At 43.3% G+C, this 22,400-nt stretch overlaps 1 protein-coding gene across 1 annotated transcript in view; it reads left to right on the top strand.

Moving 5' to 3' along the window:
• Positions 1–269: 269 nt before the first annotated feature.
• OBI1 (ORC ubiquitin ligase 1) overlaps positions 270–22,400 on the top strand; it is a 199,165-nt gene continuing 177,034 nt past the window's right edge. Inside the window, exon 1 of the mRNA XM_078657484.1 lies at positions 270–465. Coding sequence (XP_078513610.1) covers positions 394–465 — 72 coding nt within the window. The 5' untranslated portion in view covers positions 270–393. The remainder of the gene's footprint in view (positions 466–22,400) is intronic.

The raw sequence follows: 22,400 nt of genomic DNA, 5'->3' as shown, positions 1-22,400 counted from the left end.
CCTCGCCGACACGCCGTACGCCGCTTCCGTTCCCGATACAGTGGACAATATGAGCGTTCCAGATACTATTCATGTAAATCGCGGGCTGGTGCCATGTTAAGATCAGGCAGATTGAATTGTACGATTTAGTCTACTTGTACGGCCATTCATGTATGGTGTTCTCCGCTCTGCAGCTTAGCCGGCTAACACGTATTTTGCCTGATCTTAAAATGGCCACGGTTAAGACAGGACTCCGCCCACACGAGTGCTCCAGTTTAAGATGTTTCCTTAGTTAGACTGGAGGCCTGTGGATTCATGTATTGCACATTCTTCCGGAAGGAGGGGGCGACGTCTTGGTCGCGGGAGTTTTGATCGTGGAGGAGAATTGCTGGAGCTGGCCCCTTCGCTCCTGCTATGGCTCAGAATGTCCAGAATGTTACGTTGTCCCTGACTTTGCCGATCACGTGCCACATCTGTTTGGGCAAGGTAGGGTGCGGGAACGCAGACACTGACATTCGGGGTAGAGGTTCTAGCTGCTGAAGGTGGAGGCAGAACAGAGATGGCGTTTCACTGCTGTGATACTCGAGTTCTGCGAACTTGCTTAGGCCTGATGCAGTTTTGACCGTTACTAAGCAACATTTTTTTGTTATACTTCAAATACCACTCCTCGTACCGTCTTGCTTGTGACCCCTTTTAAACTAAAGTTTTGGCAACAGATACGAGATCCTAACAAACGTGCCTTAGCTTACCGCACCTCTTCGTGGTGCATATGATCTCCTTTTTGAGAATCAAAACATGCTTCAACATTTTAATTAAACAACATCTATCCAGAAGTCCTGAATCCTCTTATCCAAAGCTATCATGTCTTGCCCACCTTTCTACCGACAAACCACACTGCAGCTGGAGCCATGCAGCATGCAGATAAGAACATTCAGGACTTCTGTGTAGATGCTGTTTGTTTAAAATATTGAAGCAGCTTCTGTTTATCAAAAATGAGATCAGTATGTAAACAGAAGTGAGTAACCGCTATGAGCATGCTACACATTATGTTAGAAATCTGCCTGCTTTGGGTAAATAGAGGTAGGTAGCTGGTAGGGTTATGTGAACAGCAAAAATCAGTTTTAGTCCCAATGAATGAGCTGTCTGTACTTACACGTTAGTTTAACAGACACCAATGGAATGTGACCATATGGAAACACGTGACATTAAAAGTGTTTGAAATGAAATTAAATGGTTAATGTTCTGGTACACTGAACTGTACAAGCCTGCCAATTTTAAAAACATTCAACTGTTTAAGTTGGTGTTTCTCAAACTGCAGGTCGCAAGCCAATTTCTGGTGTGTCGCGAATGTCCAAGCAATAAATAAAGATGTCTTTAAATTCTCTATCTTCTCACATTTGCTGTGCTTCAGAGACCGAGGTCAAATGTCAGGCTATCTCTTCTGCTGCTGCTTATTTTTTTATTTTACACGAGGACTACTGTTTACAACTCCTCGATTTAGAGTCACAGAAGGAAAAGTACAGTGAATTATGTGACAATCTTGCTGGAGAACATGACGTGTTAAAGGAAAGGCTGTAGGATGTCAGTTTTGCGTTAACACACAACAAAATGTAAATACCTGTAAATTAATTTTACACATTCAGCGAAAGCAAACATGAAGCAGTTGTTTTTTGTAATCCTGAAGTGTGAAGGAAACGCATATTTTAATAGTGTCAGAGCAAATTAAAGCACTTGGTGCTGGAGTTGGAAACAGTTTACACAACTTGCTTTACCATCCCTGCTATCTCTCTAGGTCAGATGGACCTTTGCTATTGTTTTAGGGACGACCAAGCGCTATACATCACAACAATAGTTTATCACAATTCTATTTTAAGTTCAGTAAATAAGAGTTTGGTATAAACTTTAAGTGTTTTATTATTCTAAGTTTAGTACGTCATCTTTTTTCAAAGTAATACATTTTGTTCATAAGAATCTCGATACTCAAATATGAACAGAAATCGATAGTAAAAAGATAGTCATGAATCCATAATAAAACTCGTAAAGGACATACTATAAAGGAAACTCCCTATTCTAGGAAGTAGGTGACGAAAAATGTCAGTCGGAACTCATGAAGTGTTCACTAGAACTATCGAGATGGTGTGGTAAAGCATAAAGCTTCAGCCAGTATAGCAATCCAAATAATCAAAAATCAATAAAAGCATAACTTCCCATAAAGAGAGGTTCAAGAAACTCAGAGTCTCTAAACGAATGTGCAATCAGGACGAAGGAATATGGATAGGACAGTCAGTAGCAACCGCAAAAGTACAAAGGCAAATGGGTCTGGGAAAAGTCCTAAAGACCAGTGGCAAAATAGTGGGGCACAGAGCGTTAACCTAATTTAGGAACACACACTATTATAAGCAGTTAAAAAGATTTTGCCGTTCATGTTGCATCTTCACCTCCTCTCGTCCAGTCAACTATCAAAGTTTTCCTGGCAGTGTGTTTACTCCCTATCTTCTCACACAAATACAATAGTCTTAAACAATAGTGTTAGATTTGTAACTTCACAGTAATGAATTAGATTCTGCAGAACATTTTCTCATGCAAGATTTCTTTCCCACACATCTAACTACATTTTCCCTTTCTAAAATATCAACTTGATCATTTTGCTAACAATGATCTATGTAGAACTTAGAATATCATTATAGCAAAAATAAATGTACGTACGACATCATTCTTTGGAAATAATAAAAGTATGTTAAAATAGGTCACGTTTACTTTAAAGCATTTTTATTAGATTTTTCTTCATTATTTTACTAAACAATATCAAATCCTGTTTTAACTCTCTTCTTTGTGTAAGAAGAAACATTTAGCAGAGTTATGTGAAAACATTTGTGCAACTTATTAAAAAAAACATAATTGAGAGGTCTAGAATTAAACATTTTATGCATGTTTCAGCAAAACTAGTCAATCTACTTTCAAGCAAAATGACGCTTTAGCCATTTGATGCCTAGTACGAGGAAATATGACTAAGTTTATTTTTCTGTATTTTAAAAGCATTTTGTTTTCATTAAAATTTCCACGTAAATTCGGCAAGTATATTATAATTTTTATTTTGCATTTATTAAAAACGCACCTTTGCACAAATAGTAAATATTCACATAAACCCGATTTCCACACCTTATAATTTGTGTGCAGTATAGTTTTATCAGTAAAACTGTAGTCTGTGCAAGTTTAATGCCCATTTTAAAGGAAAATGTGCTGTGTCTGTAAGTGACAATGCGCTGCCACACAATGCTTTAGTTACATTAAAGAATCACCCTCCTCATGTCCATTAAAGCTAGGGGGGGATCGCAAAAGTTTGTTGTACTAAAAAATGGGTCGTGGTTCTAAAAAGTTTGGGAAGCACTGGTTTAGTTGGCTTTCAGGGGTGACACACCGGATCAAAATCTGGGTTACCAAAATCACAGGGGATGGTGGTGTGAACGCCAGAACCTTAAATAAAATTCATAAGTAGCATCATTCTTTGAGAGTGAAGTTTTATTAATCTGAATGACCTTGGAGCTGCATCAATATGTCGGTCTACCACTCTAATTACCAGTAGTTTCACCCTCCTTTAGCAATGGATATTTACCCAATGGTTCAGGTCTCAATCATAGCAAACAGATGTGCATTCATTATATGTGTAACAACTTCCTGGTACATTCATAACGTTTCTTAAACAGTGCACTCTTCCCATTGAAGCTACAACCCTGAGAGATATTTTCAAATGCCAGAACAAGAACATCGTAGCGTTCTTCCCATGCCATCGGGAGCTGAGCTCTGCAAAAAATGTGTAGTTGTTGAAGCTCATACGTGTGTTAGTACTGTAGCAAATCACTCGTGATACAAGCAAGATGGAGTTGGTTTAGTGTTTCCAGCCTAGGTGTCCACATTGGTGGTTTATGTGCTTTGGTCCGACCCATTTTATTGCATTACATTCCAGATCTGATGGCCAAGAAATCATAGCCTTTGCACTATTATGGGGGAAAAAAAACAAGAATTATTCTAATTCTTTTTGCTTTATTGCAGTAACGGTGTGGTTTATTTCTTCACATCGTGCATGTGCCACTTGGGGAAAAAAAGGGCACTTAAAAGATACATTGTGTTTATGTGCTGAGCATTCGTCTCATCCGATTGGAAAAATACTGTTTTAATTGCCAAGCTAAGTTTTCTTTACCTAATGCTTACGTTTGGACATGCTTCAAGCAATATGCACCCTTTAAAATGTCTATGGGTGGTGGAATGTGTAAAATTTCAGGCACCCAAAGTTAGACACTAGTCAGTCACTTTGTTTCTGTTTCACACATGGTTAAGTTTAGATAAAAGCTGCCAACTTGTCCATCTGTGCCCCCTTGGTGCTTGATACATAAACCTTTGAAGGGCACCAGCTATTCAAAAAACAAGCATTGAAAATGCAATAGGTCTCGCCTTTTATTAAGTTAAAGCCACTTGCTTTGCTCTACAGTACCATTAGCAAAGCAAATGGCTTTACCGTAATCAAAGGTGAGACCTATTGCATTTTCAATGCTTGTTATTGGATTGTAAGCACCATGGCCCAGGGACACTCGCATGCTGTCTGCTTTGGACAGATGGCGAGAGCAGCCATCTTTGTCCACAGGTGCATGCATGAGCCCACTGGGAGAAATGATTCCAAAAGGCCTCCTCTCGAGGGCAGCGCATGCACTGCTTTCGCCAGGCGAGACCTAACCAGTGTATGTGTTATGTATAAGATACCATGTATTTTTTTACCGAGCAGCACAAAAGCAACCTGTTATACGCACCTAGTTGTGCCACACTTATCCTGTAAAACTCAGAAATAGTAATGTGTGTTATTGGCCTTCAGAAACAAGGCTGGAAACATATTCAGTGAAACTGTATACTCCTTGCCTTCTGTTCCTTGTGTGAGCCTTCCCTATATCTTTGCTACCTGCTCCTGTGCACAATTGTTTCAATGAGATGCATAGAAGCATTGTGTGGTTTACCAGGTCTGGGTAGGATAGCTCAGTGTTTTTTTTTGTTTCAGAAATCTTTGTACAACCTGCAAGTTATTTTCAATGAAACCTACATTTACATTTATTTTGCACACATTTTTGCTGCCCCCCATTGTTCTGCGATACCCTCACACATAGCAGTTATTCTATTGTGTGTGTGTGTTTAAAAAAAAAAAAAAATATATATATATATATATATATATATATATATATATATATATATATATATATATATATATATATATTACCTCTAAACCAACTTCAGAAGTGACATACAGAGTGGATCTTGATTTCTCTTAAATGACTGCTGGTGTAGTAGCCAGGCCTGTCAGTGTCAAGCTATGTTCCACTTGACATCCCACACTTTCTTCCACCAAAGACTCTTTAACAAAAACGATTTCTGATCCTTCTTGTTGAGAGGCTCTCGGATTTGACAGCTGGCGGGGGAAATGGCAGGTGGGGTGAGGTGGAGAGCATCCAGTCATCCCCCCCAGTCCCCTACTGGTTACTGCTCAGCATGACATAGCATACATCAAATGTTTATTGGTTGAAACCTGCCACTATGCAGACCACTATTGCCAGACTGCACCGTGATCAAGTTTGCATAATTGGCTTTGAACAGATACTAGTTCCTTAATAGAAATAGCTTTTGGGAATGGAATCTCTTTCAGTTCGCACTGTATGCCATCCATGGTATTCATTTTCTTTAGCTCACAGTCAATGAAACCTCATCAGAGTGATGCTGATAGGTTTTTATTATCTTGTCACATGAGCTAGGGAGGCTCTTGTTCAGGAAGTGACAGTACTCCTAGTAAGAACTTTGAGTAAAGAGTTGAAGGGTAAGGATCGGAAGCTCAAACATTGGTGGTGATCACTCCTGTCACATTCATAGTAAATACTTCTGAGTTCTTTTGTTGAAATCACATCCACAAGAGCTGTCTTCCTTGCTCTCTCATTTACACCTTTTGCCTGTGAACAGTAACAAGATATCTCTAAATATGATACTAGCATTTACAGTTTTGCCTTCCTCATATACTTGCCAGATTAAGCTCAATTGTATATTTAAAAACATCCTGCTATTTTGGTTTATTGGCTGGTTTAGGGAACAGCAGCAAAACAATGGCTGTAGACATTTGATTATCAAATCACAACAGTGCATGTCTTTCGTACACAACCGAATAATAACGTTTCGGACTGCTTCAGCGTTTTCAAAGTTAAAAAGTTTGCAATGATACATTGATTTGGTGGCATGCAAATCTGCTACTTGTTTTGGCATACAATTTAGTAGCCCAAGGATGTCGGTCATAACGTTTTTGTATGAAAAACTGCCGTTTCGTTATTGTTACTGTTACACTAAAGTAGTTAATGTTTTGAGAATCGTGCCTTAAGTGTCTCTCCCTCTGTATTATGATAGTAGCTACAATCGTATATCATCAGACCATACCGAGGGCACCAAAACACATGAAGCTCAATTTGTTAAATATAAACACCATTACCACTTTCAAGACCCATTTACGTTTTTATGTTCAAAGGGACATTTGCTATAAAAAGTGCCAATCAAAACGTTTAGAAACTAGCCATCTGGTCCACGATCCATTGTTTTTTAATGTATATTCAAAGAAGCATTAACCATCTAGTGGATCCAGTAGATGTTTTATAACTGCCACCCTGATATCACACCAGGGCAAAGAGGCACACAACGGTGAGGTTTTTGATTGCAATTTTTAAAGCACTCTAACACAGTTTTGAGCAGTTAAACCACAGATACAATTCATGCTCCTCCGTTGGACTGTTTTACTTTAAAGTGCATTCCAAAGGGCTATGCTTGTGACCAAAGAATAATGGAAAAGAATGGGGATGATTGTTGAATGGCGTCATGCAGTCTGTTCAGTCGGGAAGTTGCTCTTTTTGTAAACAGCCTTTAAAGAGGTTTAGAGTTTTTTTAACACTTTAATATATTATTCACAGCAATAGATATTTTTACGCCCAGACATTTCCCTACTTGTTTGCAAAATAAAATATTAGATTTCCATTTAAGGTTATCGCACTTCGGGTATTACAAGTGCAAGTGTTAAAATGAGTTGCAGCTCGATGATGCTGCAACTGATTTTAACACTTGCATAATATGTTGAGATGCTAGTTATTCACAAACTCAAAGGAGTTCGTAGTTTGGCAACATCTGTCATATGCATCTACAAAAACACAATTGTAGAGCCCTTTCAAATTCAGCATAAATTCGGCCGGATCTTCATCATCCTGGGTAGTTTTTAAAATGTTGTGTTATCAATCCCTGGGAAATAAGTGCTAAGTTGGCCTGCACTTTTCATTCCTCACTTCTTGCCTCCTTATTACGTCACTGTACGTTTTTACTATCTCTACACTTTGAACTTGTGAATGAAGGATTTTCCATCTGTCCTTTTTGTCTCTTGGCAAACTTGTTCTATTTCTCATGTTCCCTGTGAGAGTATAGTGTTTGCCTTACTCTTTTCAAGTATGCTCATAATGCACATTTTCGTTGCTATTTAATGAAGGGAAGTCTTGATTTTATTAAATACACCAAGGCGAGTATTATGATTTAGTTATTTCCTTTTATTCAGATTGCAGCTGAGATAAAATATTAAAACCTAAAGTTCCTTTGAGGTTTGGGAAGTGTAAACCAATTGGAATCCATTTGTAGCCAGTATATGATGTGGTTAATAATATTGACACATGCGACTTTGATGCAGGAATAGGCAAAATGGGTATGATGAAAAAGGGTTACAATACCAAAGTCTATGCAGTTTGGAGAAATAAACAATTCTTGAGACAGTTCTATGCACCAATATAATAGACGTGAAGAAGACTTGAGCACACTTTTAATTCTGGTTTTTGGCAACACTGAAGTTTTCAGAAGAAGTAAAATCCAGTGGTGCACGAAGGATGTAGGATTTAATGGTTGAATACCTCGATGACCATTGCAACTAGAAGCCTTTTTTATAATTTGGTGGTGGCAGACGTTTCTCGAAGTTAAAATCTATACAAGAGAAGCTAGGGAGGGGCCAGGACCAGCCAGATTGAAAAAGTGAACATGGGAGGAAAGGGTGAACTTTCAAAGGATACATATTAGCCTACTGTCTCTGAACACTGAGATAAGAGAAGCTGCCACAAATAGAAAAACACACTGCTTAAGTTCAGAATATCTGCATTTTTAGAACATCTGTATAATTGAATATAAAAGTGTTCTTTTAATTTACACTCCATTGTTTTTTCTTTTCTTCATGAAACTTAAGTCAACTCAATGACTTGTGTTCCTTATAAAGAACTATTTGTGACCCATTCTTATCATATCTTTGACATAAAGTGATGTTCCATCAAGTTAAGTAATCCAAACAGTCTTTCTGTATCGTACTTTAAAGCCACAAAAGTGTGCACAGCTAGCACAGCAGATACAAATATATATATTTAAAGTTGATAGTTAGTATTCCCCAAAAAACCCCACCCAGATATTCTCAGCTAACTTGAAATTGCATGTTCTCTGAATCCCAGTTCCATCTTTGTTGGCTGAATCTCTTGAGTCTGGGTGTATTATTGACACAGTGAATACATTATGATGACTAAACACCCCAGTTATTTAGTACTGACAAATTTGTTGGGAATACAAGCATATAAAATTAATGTTAAAGAAGAGCCATCTTAGTAGTGTGGTGTAGGAATGCAGCAATGTAACTTAATGCATTAAACCAAGCAACCAATCTTATAGAAAGCAAGGATTAAAGAAGATATAAGTATATTTTTGACAACTTTCAATTTAAGAAAAGATGAGTTAAACCTGCCTTGAACAATGATGGTGTTTTGATGAATACTTCTGACTGCAGTTACCTCTCCTTGTGGATCTCCCCAAGCATCCAAGGAGATCCAGAAACTCTTGCAATAGCTGCTGCGCATGGCAGCTTGTGCCGTCAGCCTCCAACGTGACTGCTTCCTTCCTCCGACATGACCACATAGTTGTAAACATGCACCACCCATGCATTTCTGCAGGTTTTTTTTATCTTTCAGCACTGATCAGGAGCTCTGCTTCAACCGGTAGTGGTTATTGCCGGAGCCCTTTCAATTCAAATTATTTGGCAGTGCAAAGGGATGTATCACCCAAAGGTTATAGGCTTGAAACCTTGTTGTGCATGCCAGAAGCAGATGTTCATAGATCTGCACATCTGTCCAGGGTATAGCCACTAAACATGACTAAGTGTCACGTGACATGTGCTCATTATGCATCTTAAAATCTATCAGGGAGCGAGAAGCCAAATTCTCCATCACTGAATCACATTCAGCTGTGGTTTGGTGCAGGGCCTGGCTAAGTTGAAGAACTGTTGACGCTGTCCAGATATCTCTAACCTTTAATTCTTTCAAGCCGACCGACTTATTTCTATTTCTGTACTGCTGATTTCGCACACTACTGAACAGATTTACAGCAAGCAAAGCAAGTGCACTTCCCGGGGAAAAGTTGTAGTTTCATGCCAAGTTTTGTGTAATTCTGTTCAGGATTTTTTTTTCTAGCAGAGATCAAAGATTCATATGGGATTTAAAATCTGAATGCTGCTTTATTTACTATCCCATTAAGTGCCTCCCCCCACCCCACCCTTGACAGAATTGCATGAAATACAAACTACCACGAGTAATCTAAACATGGGGTTTGGCAGGTCTACAGATCTACACAACACAATGCCAACTTATTAATGTTTTTTTTATTCCTCCCCTCCCCCCACCCCACCCACAACCTTGTCAGATCTGCATGAAACCAGACTGCACTTTATATTCTAACAGCCTGTAAAATGTCATGCAGTCATGAAAGAGCACCAAAGTTATTAGCGCTTGAAAACATTTGTCCCCTCTTTTACCTTTACCCCCTCTTTTAACTTTTCCACTGGTGGATCTGCACAATACTAGCCGTACCCACCGAAAACTAATCATGCTACGAGTCAGTCATATTTCATGTGGATATGCTAATGATGTTAATACCAAATGAATACTTCTCTTAGCCTCCTCCCTTAACTGTGCCCCGCCCCCCAAGATGAAAATGCACTGGTTTTAAGAATACCAAAAGTTAGCGAAATATGCAATGCGCCTCCTAAGTTTTGTGCAAATTCATCGAACCGCATTAAAGTTAAAGGCAAACCAAGAATAAATCTTTCTAGCTGTCGATATCTTTATTTTTAAGCATTCCAATCCCACAAAAAAGGCATTTTGAATTCTAGTTTCTCAAAAACTATGATACATATTTGCACCAAACCAAGCAAAGGTAATTCCTTGAGTTGATCTACTTTCATGCCAAGTTAGGTGTTATTAATTTACCTGTTGTTCTTAATTGTCGAGCAAAAAATCCTAAGGGATGAAAAATGGCAAATGGCACTATTTTGACATCCACTTGACATATCGGTCGAGACCAAATTGAAAAATATATATTTCTTTTTGTGGAAATTCGTCAAAGTAATCAAAATAATGATTTTTCCAATGGAAAATCTCCCTTAGGCATAAAGATGTACAGCACTCATACACTATAGTTTATTTTTGGGTTTAGGCCTGTTGCGTATGACCAACCGTTCCCAGAGTCATGTTGTACCTTTTATAAATACCATATTCTTTGATTGTTATTTCCCACTTCTGGTATGGCATATTGTTTTAAATTGTATGAATGGAAGTCCAGACCAATTTCTGTCTTGTGACATACTTGCAAATCATTTCTCTGTTCTATTTTTTACTTTGAGTGTGTTGTTTATATACCTCGCAGATTTAGACTGCTTCCTTCAATTTTTATCCAGCGAATTAATGTTGTGAATTATGTTGATGGATGAACTAATTTAGTTTAGTTTGCTATTCTAAAACTCTGCCTTCAGATTCACTTTTTACTAATGTAATACTGATTGGTGTTTTTCAGCAGGAAAGTGTCGGGTTCCAAAGTTCTATTCAGAAGCTCGCGGCTAGATATCTGGGTATAAATACCAAGGCTGCACTGTCTTGATTCCACATCATGCCTCTTTCCGACACCCCTTACCCCTATATCTCGCTCTCTTGTAGGCTCATTTTCATCGCTGCTTTATTGCTCTGTCACAGTTTTTCTGTCTTTTTACTGAATCTTCCCTTTCCCTCTCTTGTTCTCGGTGACAGTCTCCGAGCCTCACGCACATCAATGTCACTAATAAATGACACTACAACAAGCACCTTTCTCCATCCTCAAGTTACAAGGTTGGGCAACAACCTACCCACCCAGTTGAAGAGACAATTGGTTGAAGAGCCAATTGAGGTCTTGCCTAAAGGCCAAAAGCACTACAGAAATGCAACAGTACTGTCTACATGGGCATGCTTATTGACCACTGTCCAGACATAATCTGTTGAAAACATCTTCGGAGGAGAAATCCTTCATACGTATCCTGCCACTGTTGACGCGCAGTGAAACTTAATTTCGATTTATGTTTAAGCTTTTAAAATCGGACTAGTCATTACAAATTTTGCTGCATTGCATGTTGAGTTTGATGGTTACAAACTTAACATTTTGACCAATAGGTCACCAAGGCCTAAATCCAAAAAGTATTCCTAGTATTCAAGCGACCATTTTTGCAGAAAAAACCCTTCTATCGGCATCAGTAGGAATACAACCAAAAGTCCTCCTTTTATTGCTCCTCTCGAAAACCTAGAATGTAAATTTGCTTCCATGGAGGACACATCAAAAGTGAGAATACAAAGATAATGATGTCCAGTGAGCATGTCTTTCTGGTTCTGCCTTTTTCCAATGTAGAGCTTTCCATTTTGTCCACAAGAAACAAAAGAAAAACAACACTAACTTTAGACTAGCCATTTTCTATAATGGCTTTTACATGACTTGCTCTCTTAAGGGTATGTATCACATCTGCTACTGTGGTAACAGACAGAGGTGTTGCTATCTTTGGCAGTAAACATGAGCTCATGGATTAGGAAGGTAAGCGATTCTGTAGTGCTTCCCCGGACCACTGTCTATTGTAACCAATGTCTTTCCTTAACCATAAAGAAAGGAAGAAATTGAGTAAAGACTAAATACAATGCTAGCTTTCACCCAAATTCTACTCTGCTTGACAAGTAGATTAGATATATGTTTAGACTACAAAGATAACAAGTTGCAGTTTATTTCATTTTGGGCAAAATGAACTGACCATTTTTTGCTTTCCCTACTTCTCTGCACAGATCCATTGATGTTGGTCATTGCTAAAAGTTGGCTGTTCATGTGCTTGTGCCCTGATAACTGGTTACATTTTAATTCAGAGGCAGGTTTCTTCAGAGTCATCTCTCATGGTTTATACCTCAAGACTAGTCAGTCAGTGCTTCTATTAGATATCCTAGTCTTTGTAGTGCTTTCAGATACTGCTCTCACAAGATATTTTTTCCTCTTAAGTATAAGTCTCTGGTCCTAGTTTTGATTGTGCCATAGAAATGTAATCCTCCAAGAAAACTTCGAAGTTTAAACACAAGGCATTAACCAAGGCTTCATATAAAGTATGGGCCTTCACTGTTTACCTGTGAATGTACTTCCGGAAATCTGAATCCTTGCCCAAAAATCTTGATGACTCATTCAAACTGAATATCTTCCCAATTGATATTTGTTTTTAATATGTAAGAAAACCCTTCTTAAATTCTACACCACCCCATCAAGCTTCACTAACACCTACATAGGAGCAAGTCATCTATCTCTGCTAGTTTTCATGTGCATGCACAAACAACTGTTTATCCTTTCAGCTAGTGGGCTAATTCTACTGGCTACCGGTTAAACTGAGACTCCCACAAGGAGGCCAAGTCGTTGTTGAGCTGGATCCAGATATTCAAGTCCAATCCTCACCCATTCATATTACATAGTTGGATTTTTTTTTTAGCTGTACTTGTCATTTGCCTATGATCTGACTGGAAGATCAAGGGTTGTGCTGCTGTAATATTTTCCAATTCTAAGGATTAGCTTTTTACCTTCAAGGTATAGGTTACCTGGACACTCGGCTTCTAATCTGTAAGGTGTGTCAAAGATCTAAATAAATAAGTAAAGTGGAAACATGGTTTATTTTGTACTTTATATTCTGTTGCCCTAGTAAATGGTGTAGTCAAGAGAAAAGCGCTGTAAGACTGTCGAAAATGTGTTAGTCCCTGTTTAGGACTGGTAATTTGGATTTAAGGGAATTGCAGAAGTGATATGCTACTGGCCCAGATTACAATTCAACTTTGCCAGAAGTCTTTTTTTTCCCCCCCACATGTGCAGTGCCCTAATTTTCTATGCTGTATTGACAATTATTGTTCTAAATCAGCACATACAGACCACAACCTCTCAGAGTACACATAATTGCCAGTAAATACAAGAAGTTTGGAAATTCTGTATTCATGGTGTCCTGACGAGGGTTGTACGCTGCAATGTAGGCTATTTGCCAGGTGTCTACACATTGTTTTTGCGCTTTATAGCTGATGAGCATCTTGCCTTGATTGAACCCTATTGCCTCTTCCATTTATGTACTCTTTCTACTATAGTTGGGGCCACTGGAATTATGCAAGTCTGGGGCTATTTTCACATAATTATGGAGTTGCCACATAATCTTTCATCTGACACATAATCTGCGGATTTTAACACAAAAATAGTGTGTAGCTCAAACAGATCAAAAGTTACAAAACATTTGTCGATTTTGGGGTTCCAGCACACCCGAATGCTTTTCGCAAAGGTTGGTTAGTCCTCTTTCTTTAAGTTGCTTATTGCTGTATTTGGATGTTTAAATTGGTGCTAATTAAGGCGAACTCTTTTCTCAGGCACTGTTTGTTACCAGGTGTAAAAATGACAAAATAATGAAGTAATAGCATCACAGAATATGTTTCATTATTCTACATAATTTCCCTTTTATTTTTGCATAATTTAGTTAACCCTGCTGGATAATTTGGTCCTCCACTGGCATAGTTGCAGTGGCCCTGATTGTAGTGTTCCAAATGTAATCTGAGTGAGGAGTTTAAACTGAAGGAGGCATAACCTCGAAGAGCCTCTTAATTTTGTTAACACTACTTGCAGTACTTCTCATTTTTAATGTGCATATATTACGCAAGCAACCGCAAGGAGATGATGGATGGAGTGCTGATGAACGGAGTGCTGAAACTTTTCAGGCACTCACCACCATTCACAGATCTGGGTTGAATCCATCATCGTTCAGACACAGCTATATGCAAATCAGTCTTGACCGTGTGCCTCATGGGAACAGTCCAGCCCGAACTGCCAAGCCATGTCTTCCCTGGACCGGACACCAGCATCCCGGGACCAGTTTCGGGCTAACAGCCTTCATCAGCCAGGCTAGCTTGAATCCAGTGGCAAAGTGAGCAAGGGACCCACGTCTGGGCATACCCTGCCAACTTAGGATGAACAAAGCGAACGTAAGGAGATGATGGATGGAGCACTGAAACTTTTCAGACGCTGTCCCCCAGCCACAGATCTGGGTTGAATCCATCATCGTTCTTTAGCTTACTTCGCCATCTCAGTTCAGACCCAGCTATAAGGACTCAAAGCATGGAGAAAAACTGCCCATTAACTGCAAGTGTACATGTTTGAAAATTTTAGTACGAGACCATGATGCATGTCAACAGTTCTGCGGTGTTCAACTAAGTTAAATCTCCTCTTTTCAACCTTAAGATTTCTAATGAGGATTTGTTTATGCCCCTGCACCCTACCTGGCATAGTCTGATGCCTATACATTTAATTATCTAATCATGTGGTGCTTATCAATTTATTTAAAAGTAATTGATCAGTTTTGGCTTTATTCAAGACCTTTTTAGGGCTCGCGCCTGCGTTGCAGTGTGCAGCACTGCTCGTGCAGCGCGAGATCCCTTTTGTAGGGGGTTTAAAACTACCTAGAAATTGCACATGCTCATGCGTGTGCTTTTTTCTTTTTTGTTACGGGATTGGCTTGTGCGTGCTTGTATTTCAGAAACAGAGCACGCAATAGGCCAAAGGCGGGCACGTTGCTCCGCCCATGGCCTATTGGTGTCTGTCACGCGCACAGGGTAACATGTAGTTTGCATTATCGTGCGCAGACGTGTGCACAATAATGCAAAACACATGGCTCGAGGCGGCGCACGCGCACCACTCGTGTGATTGCCACCGTTGCCACTCCCGATGTGTCCGAGGTTCAGGAAGTGTTGGAGATATGCTCGCGCTGGTTTTTAAATGTATGCTTTCTCAGGCAGGTATTTAAAAAAAATAAACCTTTGGGGAAAGATGTTTTTCTCTTTATAAAAAGTGATACTGGATCCTACACATAAGCAGAGATTTTTTTAATGCCGATGAATATGGGACACCCCCGCGCCGCACGGCCACCAGCTGCTGCGTGTGCCCCATCGCTTTGCCCTCTGCCTCGCTGCCTGCCTCGCTGCCGGCTGACCCTGCTGTCGTTTGTCTTGTCTTGTTTTGTTATCCATTTGTGCTTGTTTTTCTAGTAGATTTTGCCCGTGTTAGCGTTCTTTGTCTCATTTGTGCTTGTTTTTCTAGTAGATTTTGCCCGTGTTAGCGTTCTTTGTCTCTCATTTGTGCTTGTTTTTCTAGTAGATTTTGCCCGTTCTGCCTGTTTCCCGCCTCCCTCGCCGCCCCCGCTTCCCGCCACCACCGCTGACCCCGCCCCTTTTTTCCTTCTGTTCCCTCCCCGCTCCCGCCTCCCAGCTGCTCCGCGCACTTCGCCTTATAAGGCGACCGTGCGACACAGGTGAGTGTGACCCACTTGTGGGACACCCCCGCGCCGCACGGCCACCAGCTGCTGCGTGTGCCCCATCGCTTTGCCCTCTGCCTCGCTGCCTGCCTCGCTGCCGGCTGACCCTGCTGTCGTTTGTCTTGTCTTGTTTTGTTATCCATTTGTGCTTGTTTTTCTAGTAGATTTTGCCCGTGTTAGCGTTTTTTGTCTTTCATTTGTGCTTGTTTTTCTAGTAGATTTTGCCCGTGTTAGCGTTCTTTGTCTCTCATTTGTGCTTGTTTTTCTAGTAGATTTTGCCCGTGTTAGCGTTCTTTGTCTCTCATTTGTGCTTGTTTTTCTAGTAGATTTTGCCCGTTCTGCCTGTTTCCCGCCTCCCTCGCCGCCCCCGCTTCCCGCCACCACCGCTGACCCCGCCCCTTTTTTTCCTTCTGTTCCCTCCCCGCTCCCGCCTCCCAGCTGCTCCGCCCACCCGCGCACTTCGCCTTATATGGCGACCGTGCGAACGCGCAGCGTGCACGCGCAGCGGGCGCGCCGATTGTGCGCCGAAGGCGCGCCAAAGGTAAGCCCGTCTGCGCCCGTCCGCGCCTGGACCGCGCCCAGGGCCAGGACCCCTGGCCCACGAAGACCCCGACCGACCCGCCTGACGTACTCCGCCGCCACCCTCATCGCACTCAACACCGGCCGACTCCCAGATTGCCACCAAGCCTCACCACGACGCACCCACGGACCTTTCAGCTGCCACGCCTGCAAATTCTCCAGCACCCGGACCTGCCGCACACCTGCACCCGCCAAGTCGAACACCAGCAGCAACCACCTCAAGTGCATCCTGCTCAACACCCGCTCCGTCCACAGACACGCCATCGAACTCTGGAACCTCCTCGACACCACTGCCCCTGACGTCGCCTTCCTCACGGAGACCTGGATGAACGCCTCCTCAGCGCCCGACATCGCCATCGCTATCCCAGAAGGCTACAAGATCGTCCGGAGGGACCGCAACGCCAACCAGATGGGAGGAGGCATCGCCATCATCCACAGGAACACCATCCGGCTCACGACCAGCACCGACAACACCCTGACCACCGCCGAACACCTGCATTTCCAGATCCACACCGACCCGAACACCACCCTCAGAGGCACCCTGATCTACCGACCCCCGGGACCACGCACACAATTCAGCGAGGACATCGCCGACTTCGTCAGCCCGCACGCCCTCCCCTCCACCGACTACATCCTCCTGGGGGACCTCAACTTCCACCTGGAGAACAACAACGACCGCAACACCAGCTCCCTGCTCGACAACCTCGCCAATCTTGGACTCAAGCAGCTGGTGTCCACCCCCACCAACCTCGCCGGACACACACTCGACGCAGTCTTCTCCTCCAGCCCAGACATCGACTTCAGCCACGCCACAGAGCTTCAATGGACGGACCACAGCTGCGTCCACTTCACCTTCAAGAGAACGACGACCCACCACCACCAGCAACAGACCGCCCGCAGAAGCTGGAACAAGATCACAGCAGACCAGCTCGCCACCTCCCTGAGCCAGCACCCTCCTGCCAGCTCAGCGAACCCCAGCCAGGCTGCCGACAACCTCACGAAGTGGATCAGCATCTGCGCGGACGAGCTCGCCCCGCTAAGGACCCCGCCCAGCAGACCCGGCAGCAAGAAAGCCCCGTGGTTCACCGACGAACTCAAGAGCTCCAAGAAGAACTGCCGAGCCCTCGAGAAAGTCTGGAGAAGGGAACCTACACCGAACAACAGGACCACCTTCAAGCTGGCCACCCGGAAGCACCACCAGCTGATCCGCGCCGCCAAGAAAACTGCATTCAAGGACCGACTGGACAACAACGCACACAACTGCAAGGAACTCTTCAACATCGTGAAAGAGCTATCCAACCCCAGCGCAGGAAACAACGACATCACCCCATCGCAAGACCTCTGCAACTCCCTCGCTTCATACTTCCACAACAAGATTGCGGACATACACAACAGCTTCAGCAACCAACCAACGCACACCAGGACCGAACAACCACCCCCCACCGCCACCCTCATCGCCTGGACCCCGATCAGCACCGAAGACACCATCCAAACGATGAACTCCATCCACTCCGGTTCACCGACTGACCCCTGCCCTCACTACGTCTTCAACAAGGCCGACGCTGTCATCGCACCCCACCTGCGAGACATCATCAACACATCCTTCGACACCGCCACCTTCCCTGAGAGCTGGAAGCACGCCGAACTCAGCGCTCTACTCAAGAAACCCACAGCGGACCCCACCGAACTCAAGAATTACCGCCCCATCTCGCTCCTCCCGTTTCCAGCCAAAGTCATCGAGAAGACCGTCAACAAGCAGATGGCCGCCTTCCTCGAGACGAATGGATCCCTCGACCCCTCACAGTCCGGCTTCCGAGCCAATCACAGCACCGAGACCGCCCTCATCGCCGCCACCGATGACATCCGAGCCCTGATGGACAACGGAGAAACAGCGGCCCTCATCCTCCTAGACCTCTCCGCGGCATTCGACACCGTCTGCCACCGCACCCTAGTACAGCGCCTCAGCAACGTCGGAATCCAGGACAAGGCGCTGGAATGGATCATCTCCTTCCTCGACGGAAGAACACAGAGAGTCCGCCTCCCACCGTACAAGTCAGAGGCATCCGAAGTCATCTGCGGCGTCCCTCAAGGATCCTCTCTGAGCCCCACCCTCTTCAACGTCTACATGAGCCCCCTCGCGGCCATCGCACGCCAACACAACCTCAGCATAATCTCCTACGCCGACGACACCCAGTTGATCGTCTCCCTGACCAACGACCCAGCCGCCGCCAGAGCCGACCTGCACGAAGGGATGAAAGAGGTAGCCGAGTGGATGACGACCAGCCGCCTGAAACTGAACTCCGACAAGACGGAGGTCCTCATCCTGGGCTCTTCACCCTCCGCCTGGGACGACTCCTGGTGGCCTCCCGCCCTGGGCACCGCACCCAAGCCAACAGACCATGCACGCAACCTGGGCTTCATCCTTGACTCCTCCCTCTCCATGACCAGGCAAGTCAACAACGTCTCCTCGGCATGCTTCAACATCCTACGCATGCTACGGAAGATCTTCTGGTGGATCCCCACCGAGACCAGGAAGACCGTCACCCAGGCCCTCGTCACCAGCCGACTGGACTACGGCAACGCCCTCTACGCCGGTACCACCGCCAAGCTCCAGAAGAGACTCCAGCGGATCCAGAACGCCTCTGCCAGACTCATCCTCGACATCCCACGCACCAGCCACATCTCCGGACACCTGAGAGACCTTCACTGGCTCCCCGTCAACAAAAGAATCACCTTCCGCCTCCTCACCCACGCACACAAAGCCCTACACGACCAAGGCCCGAGCTACCTCAACAGCCGAATCAACTTCTACGCTCCCAAACGCCACCTCCGATCAGCCAACCACGCCCTCGCCGCCGTCCCCCGCATCCGAAGAGCGACTACAGGAGGAAGGTCCTTCTCCCACCTGGCCGCCAAAACCTGGAACTCCCTCCCGACCGACCTGCGCCTGACCCAAGACCACCTCTCGTTCAGGAAGAAGCTGAAGACCTGGCTGTTCGAGCAGTAGCGGCACCCCCCTCCCCCAGCGCCTTGAGACCCCATGGGTATGTAGTGCGCTCTATAAATGCCAGTGATTGATTGATTGATTGAATATTAAAGAAGCTAGTAAGATTAGGTTAAACAGGATTAAACACAAATATCTTTCCGTTTTGTGACTGGTACTCATGTAATTGTACGTCTAAATAGTGTGGCCTCCGAGCTCTGTGGGGTGTTCAGAATGTGCGTTACCTCACAGCTGTAGGCCACAATGGTAGTACTTTGCCTCTCTGTAGTGGAATATTGTGAAGTGAGCACTGGCGATCAGTCTTATGAGTTTTAGAGCATGCATTGTTTGATGTGCATCTTTTTTGCTTAATGGATGCATTCAATATATGTAGTTCAGCGGCTTATCTTGGAAGTTGGTAATAGATCTTCATTGGAGGTGTGGCATGCATATTCATGTTGGTAGTCTACGTGCCATTCTCAATCATTCAGATATGGGATATGTCAAAATACAAAGACAGGAGAGTTGGATTCAAACTTGTGATAGGTAGAATGTTCGTGGAGTGGGAAAAAGAATTCGAGCATGTACGATAGTATAGAAAGCCCAAAGGATCACCAAGATTCCATCCATTAGCTGATTCCTGCATTCATTCAGCTTTCTTGGTCTTTCGGGAGGTGTCCATATGAAATGACTAGGTTTAGGTTTATGTAATGATTGTTTAGCCACCAAGCTGGGCATGACAACACGTTGTATTGATCATGTCTATTTTTATTTTTACATAATAGAGCGGGGCCTCATATTCCCGAGCGGTTGCCGGGTGAGGTGAGGCTATTCCCCACAAACAGTTGGGTGAGTATTTCATTCTGCAAAATCAAATCAAATAGATTTAATAAAACAAAAGCCATATCAATTTTTGTTTAGCGGAGTGGATTACTACTCCGTTGGTGTGTTTTCTGTACAGCTGCTTGATGATCACGGGAATATATACAAGCAACTATGTATATCATGTATTTGTGCAATTTTTTTCTCCTTTTCTTCATTTACAGGAAAGGATAACATATTCTTCTCCTCCAGTATACATTGGGGCTCCAAGTTCCTGGTAGGATGATCTGAATTATACTAATACACATTTACACTATTTTCACGGGTTTCCACTTTTTGCAGTAGCTTTACATCCTCTGGTCCTGATGAAAGCCGGACAGTGTTTTCCGTTTAGCTGAAACATGTTGACCTCTCTGCACAGTGCCACGGTATAGTTATACTTTCAGACTATTAGGCGTCATTTTAACCTTGATACTTGGGCAAATTCTGATTAAACTTTCTTTCTGTCCCAGTAGTCATTTTTAATTGTCACACTTACTCCAGCTCTGCACTCTATATCAGCACCACTAGAGAAACACCTAGGTAGAGTTCATCTTTGGTATCCATCTCCACACCATCATCTGATGGAGTGGGCGTTGCATGGATCCATAATTCAATCCCACATGATGATGCTCCGCCAAAAGGGTGGGCTGATGGGAGCTTCTCAGCCAGGTGTTATCCTTTTGGTTGCTGTATAGTCTCTAGTTTTCATGAGTTTCTAGTACAGGATTCACACATACATTCTCTTTTGACTGGACATTTCTTCTTTTGTTGTTACTATAATTAAGGAGGGGCTTTGAGATGTCCGGGTTGGTAAACTTTTTCCCCTAGACCCCCATTGCACTCTCTTTTTTCAAGATCACCAAGATTCCCCAAACAATTCTCTTCAATTTATTTTACAGTGTCGTATTGGAGGCAGTTGCCTCACTGTGTGCAGTCTAGTTTAGAAAGATAATCCATCAGAACATATTGCACTGTTACATATTTCTAATCACAAATGTATTTCATCACCTAAACCACATATTCTATTCAAGAGTAGGTCAATCTTGACTGCAGACTGATTACGGGCAATGCCCCTATACTGCTAAATTTCCAGGTATCGGAAAATCGAATAATTTTAGCCCCTAACCTATAAATATACCACAGAACCCTGTGCAACTTTAGCTAATATTCTATGCAGACAACCTGCGGACTTGGCATTCTCTCGAATTGCAGACCAAAAAGCATGGGGCAGAAAACATTTTGAAGGCACCCTGGACCCCAGTCTCCCCTCTTGTTGCATTCATGCAGAAACCGGGTGTTTACATGTTTTGTAACAATGAACAGTCCGAGTAGGAGCAAATATGCTTCTTACGAAAATGGCTAATTACTGTCTGAACTCTGTCAATGTGAAAACATATGCTGCGCCCTAGATCTCAGATCCCCTTTCATCGCTGACCGCTTCTTTCTTCATCAGATGCCAGTCCAGGCAACCTCAAACCAGCTCAATTCTATAGACTCTAGTCTGCTGCCATACTCGCTCAGTAGTCGCTCGCGTTGAGTTTCACTTGGAATAATGATGGGGTGAGGATACTCCACTCCCCCATTACTGCTACTCAAATACCTCATGAAGAGGAGCGGGACGGAAAGTGGAGCCAGCGGTCAAAAAGGACTACAGAAAGTGAAGCATGTAAGAGGTGTTTCGGAGTGTGGGGACAGATAACAGGGGTGACTGTTTTTTTTAACATATAAGAAGCAAAAAATTGGGAAAAATGGAGAAAGAAATTGAGGGCAGTTTAGTTTCATTAAGTGCTCTGGCTATCTTCCTTGCACAGTACCGGCGGTACAAATTGAACAAAAACAGGTTCTAATCTTCATTAGACTTGCACGTTGGGACCCATTTATAGCACTAATTATCTGATATCACGAACTCAGTCACGAACGAGCACACCAGCCTTGTGTATACCCTATGAGTGAGAAACTCTTGTTCAGACCCTCCAGGATTTCGCGATTTGCCGCGAAATCGGCACTTTTGTAAAAATGTCGCGTTTTTTACAAAAGTGCCTGCGAAAGCGGCACTTATGTAGAAATCGCGCGGCATTTTTACAAAAGCCGATATATCCTGGGGGGTCTGATTAAGGAGCAGAGCCACGCTCATCTCTTTCGTCTTTGGCACGAGTTGTTGAGCATGCAGCAATACAGCCCTATGTTTGGCTGACGACCGTCACCACCCTGCATCCATATCAGACCATCACGCGCAGTGCCCTATCACCCACGGGACGTCACATC

Source organism: Lissotriton helveticus, chromosome 8 (genome assembly GCF_964261635.1).
Source record: "Lissotriton helveticus chromosome 8, aLisHel1.1, whole genome shotgun sequence".
In the NCBI taxonomy this organism is placed as follows: Eukaryota; Metazoa; Chordata; class Amphibia; order Caudata; family Salamandridae; genus Lissotriton; species Lissotriton helveticus.
The sequence above is the reverse complement of the archived record's forward strand: the minus strand, read 5'-3'. Positions and strand labels throughout refer to the sequence as shown.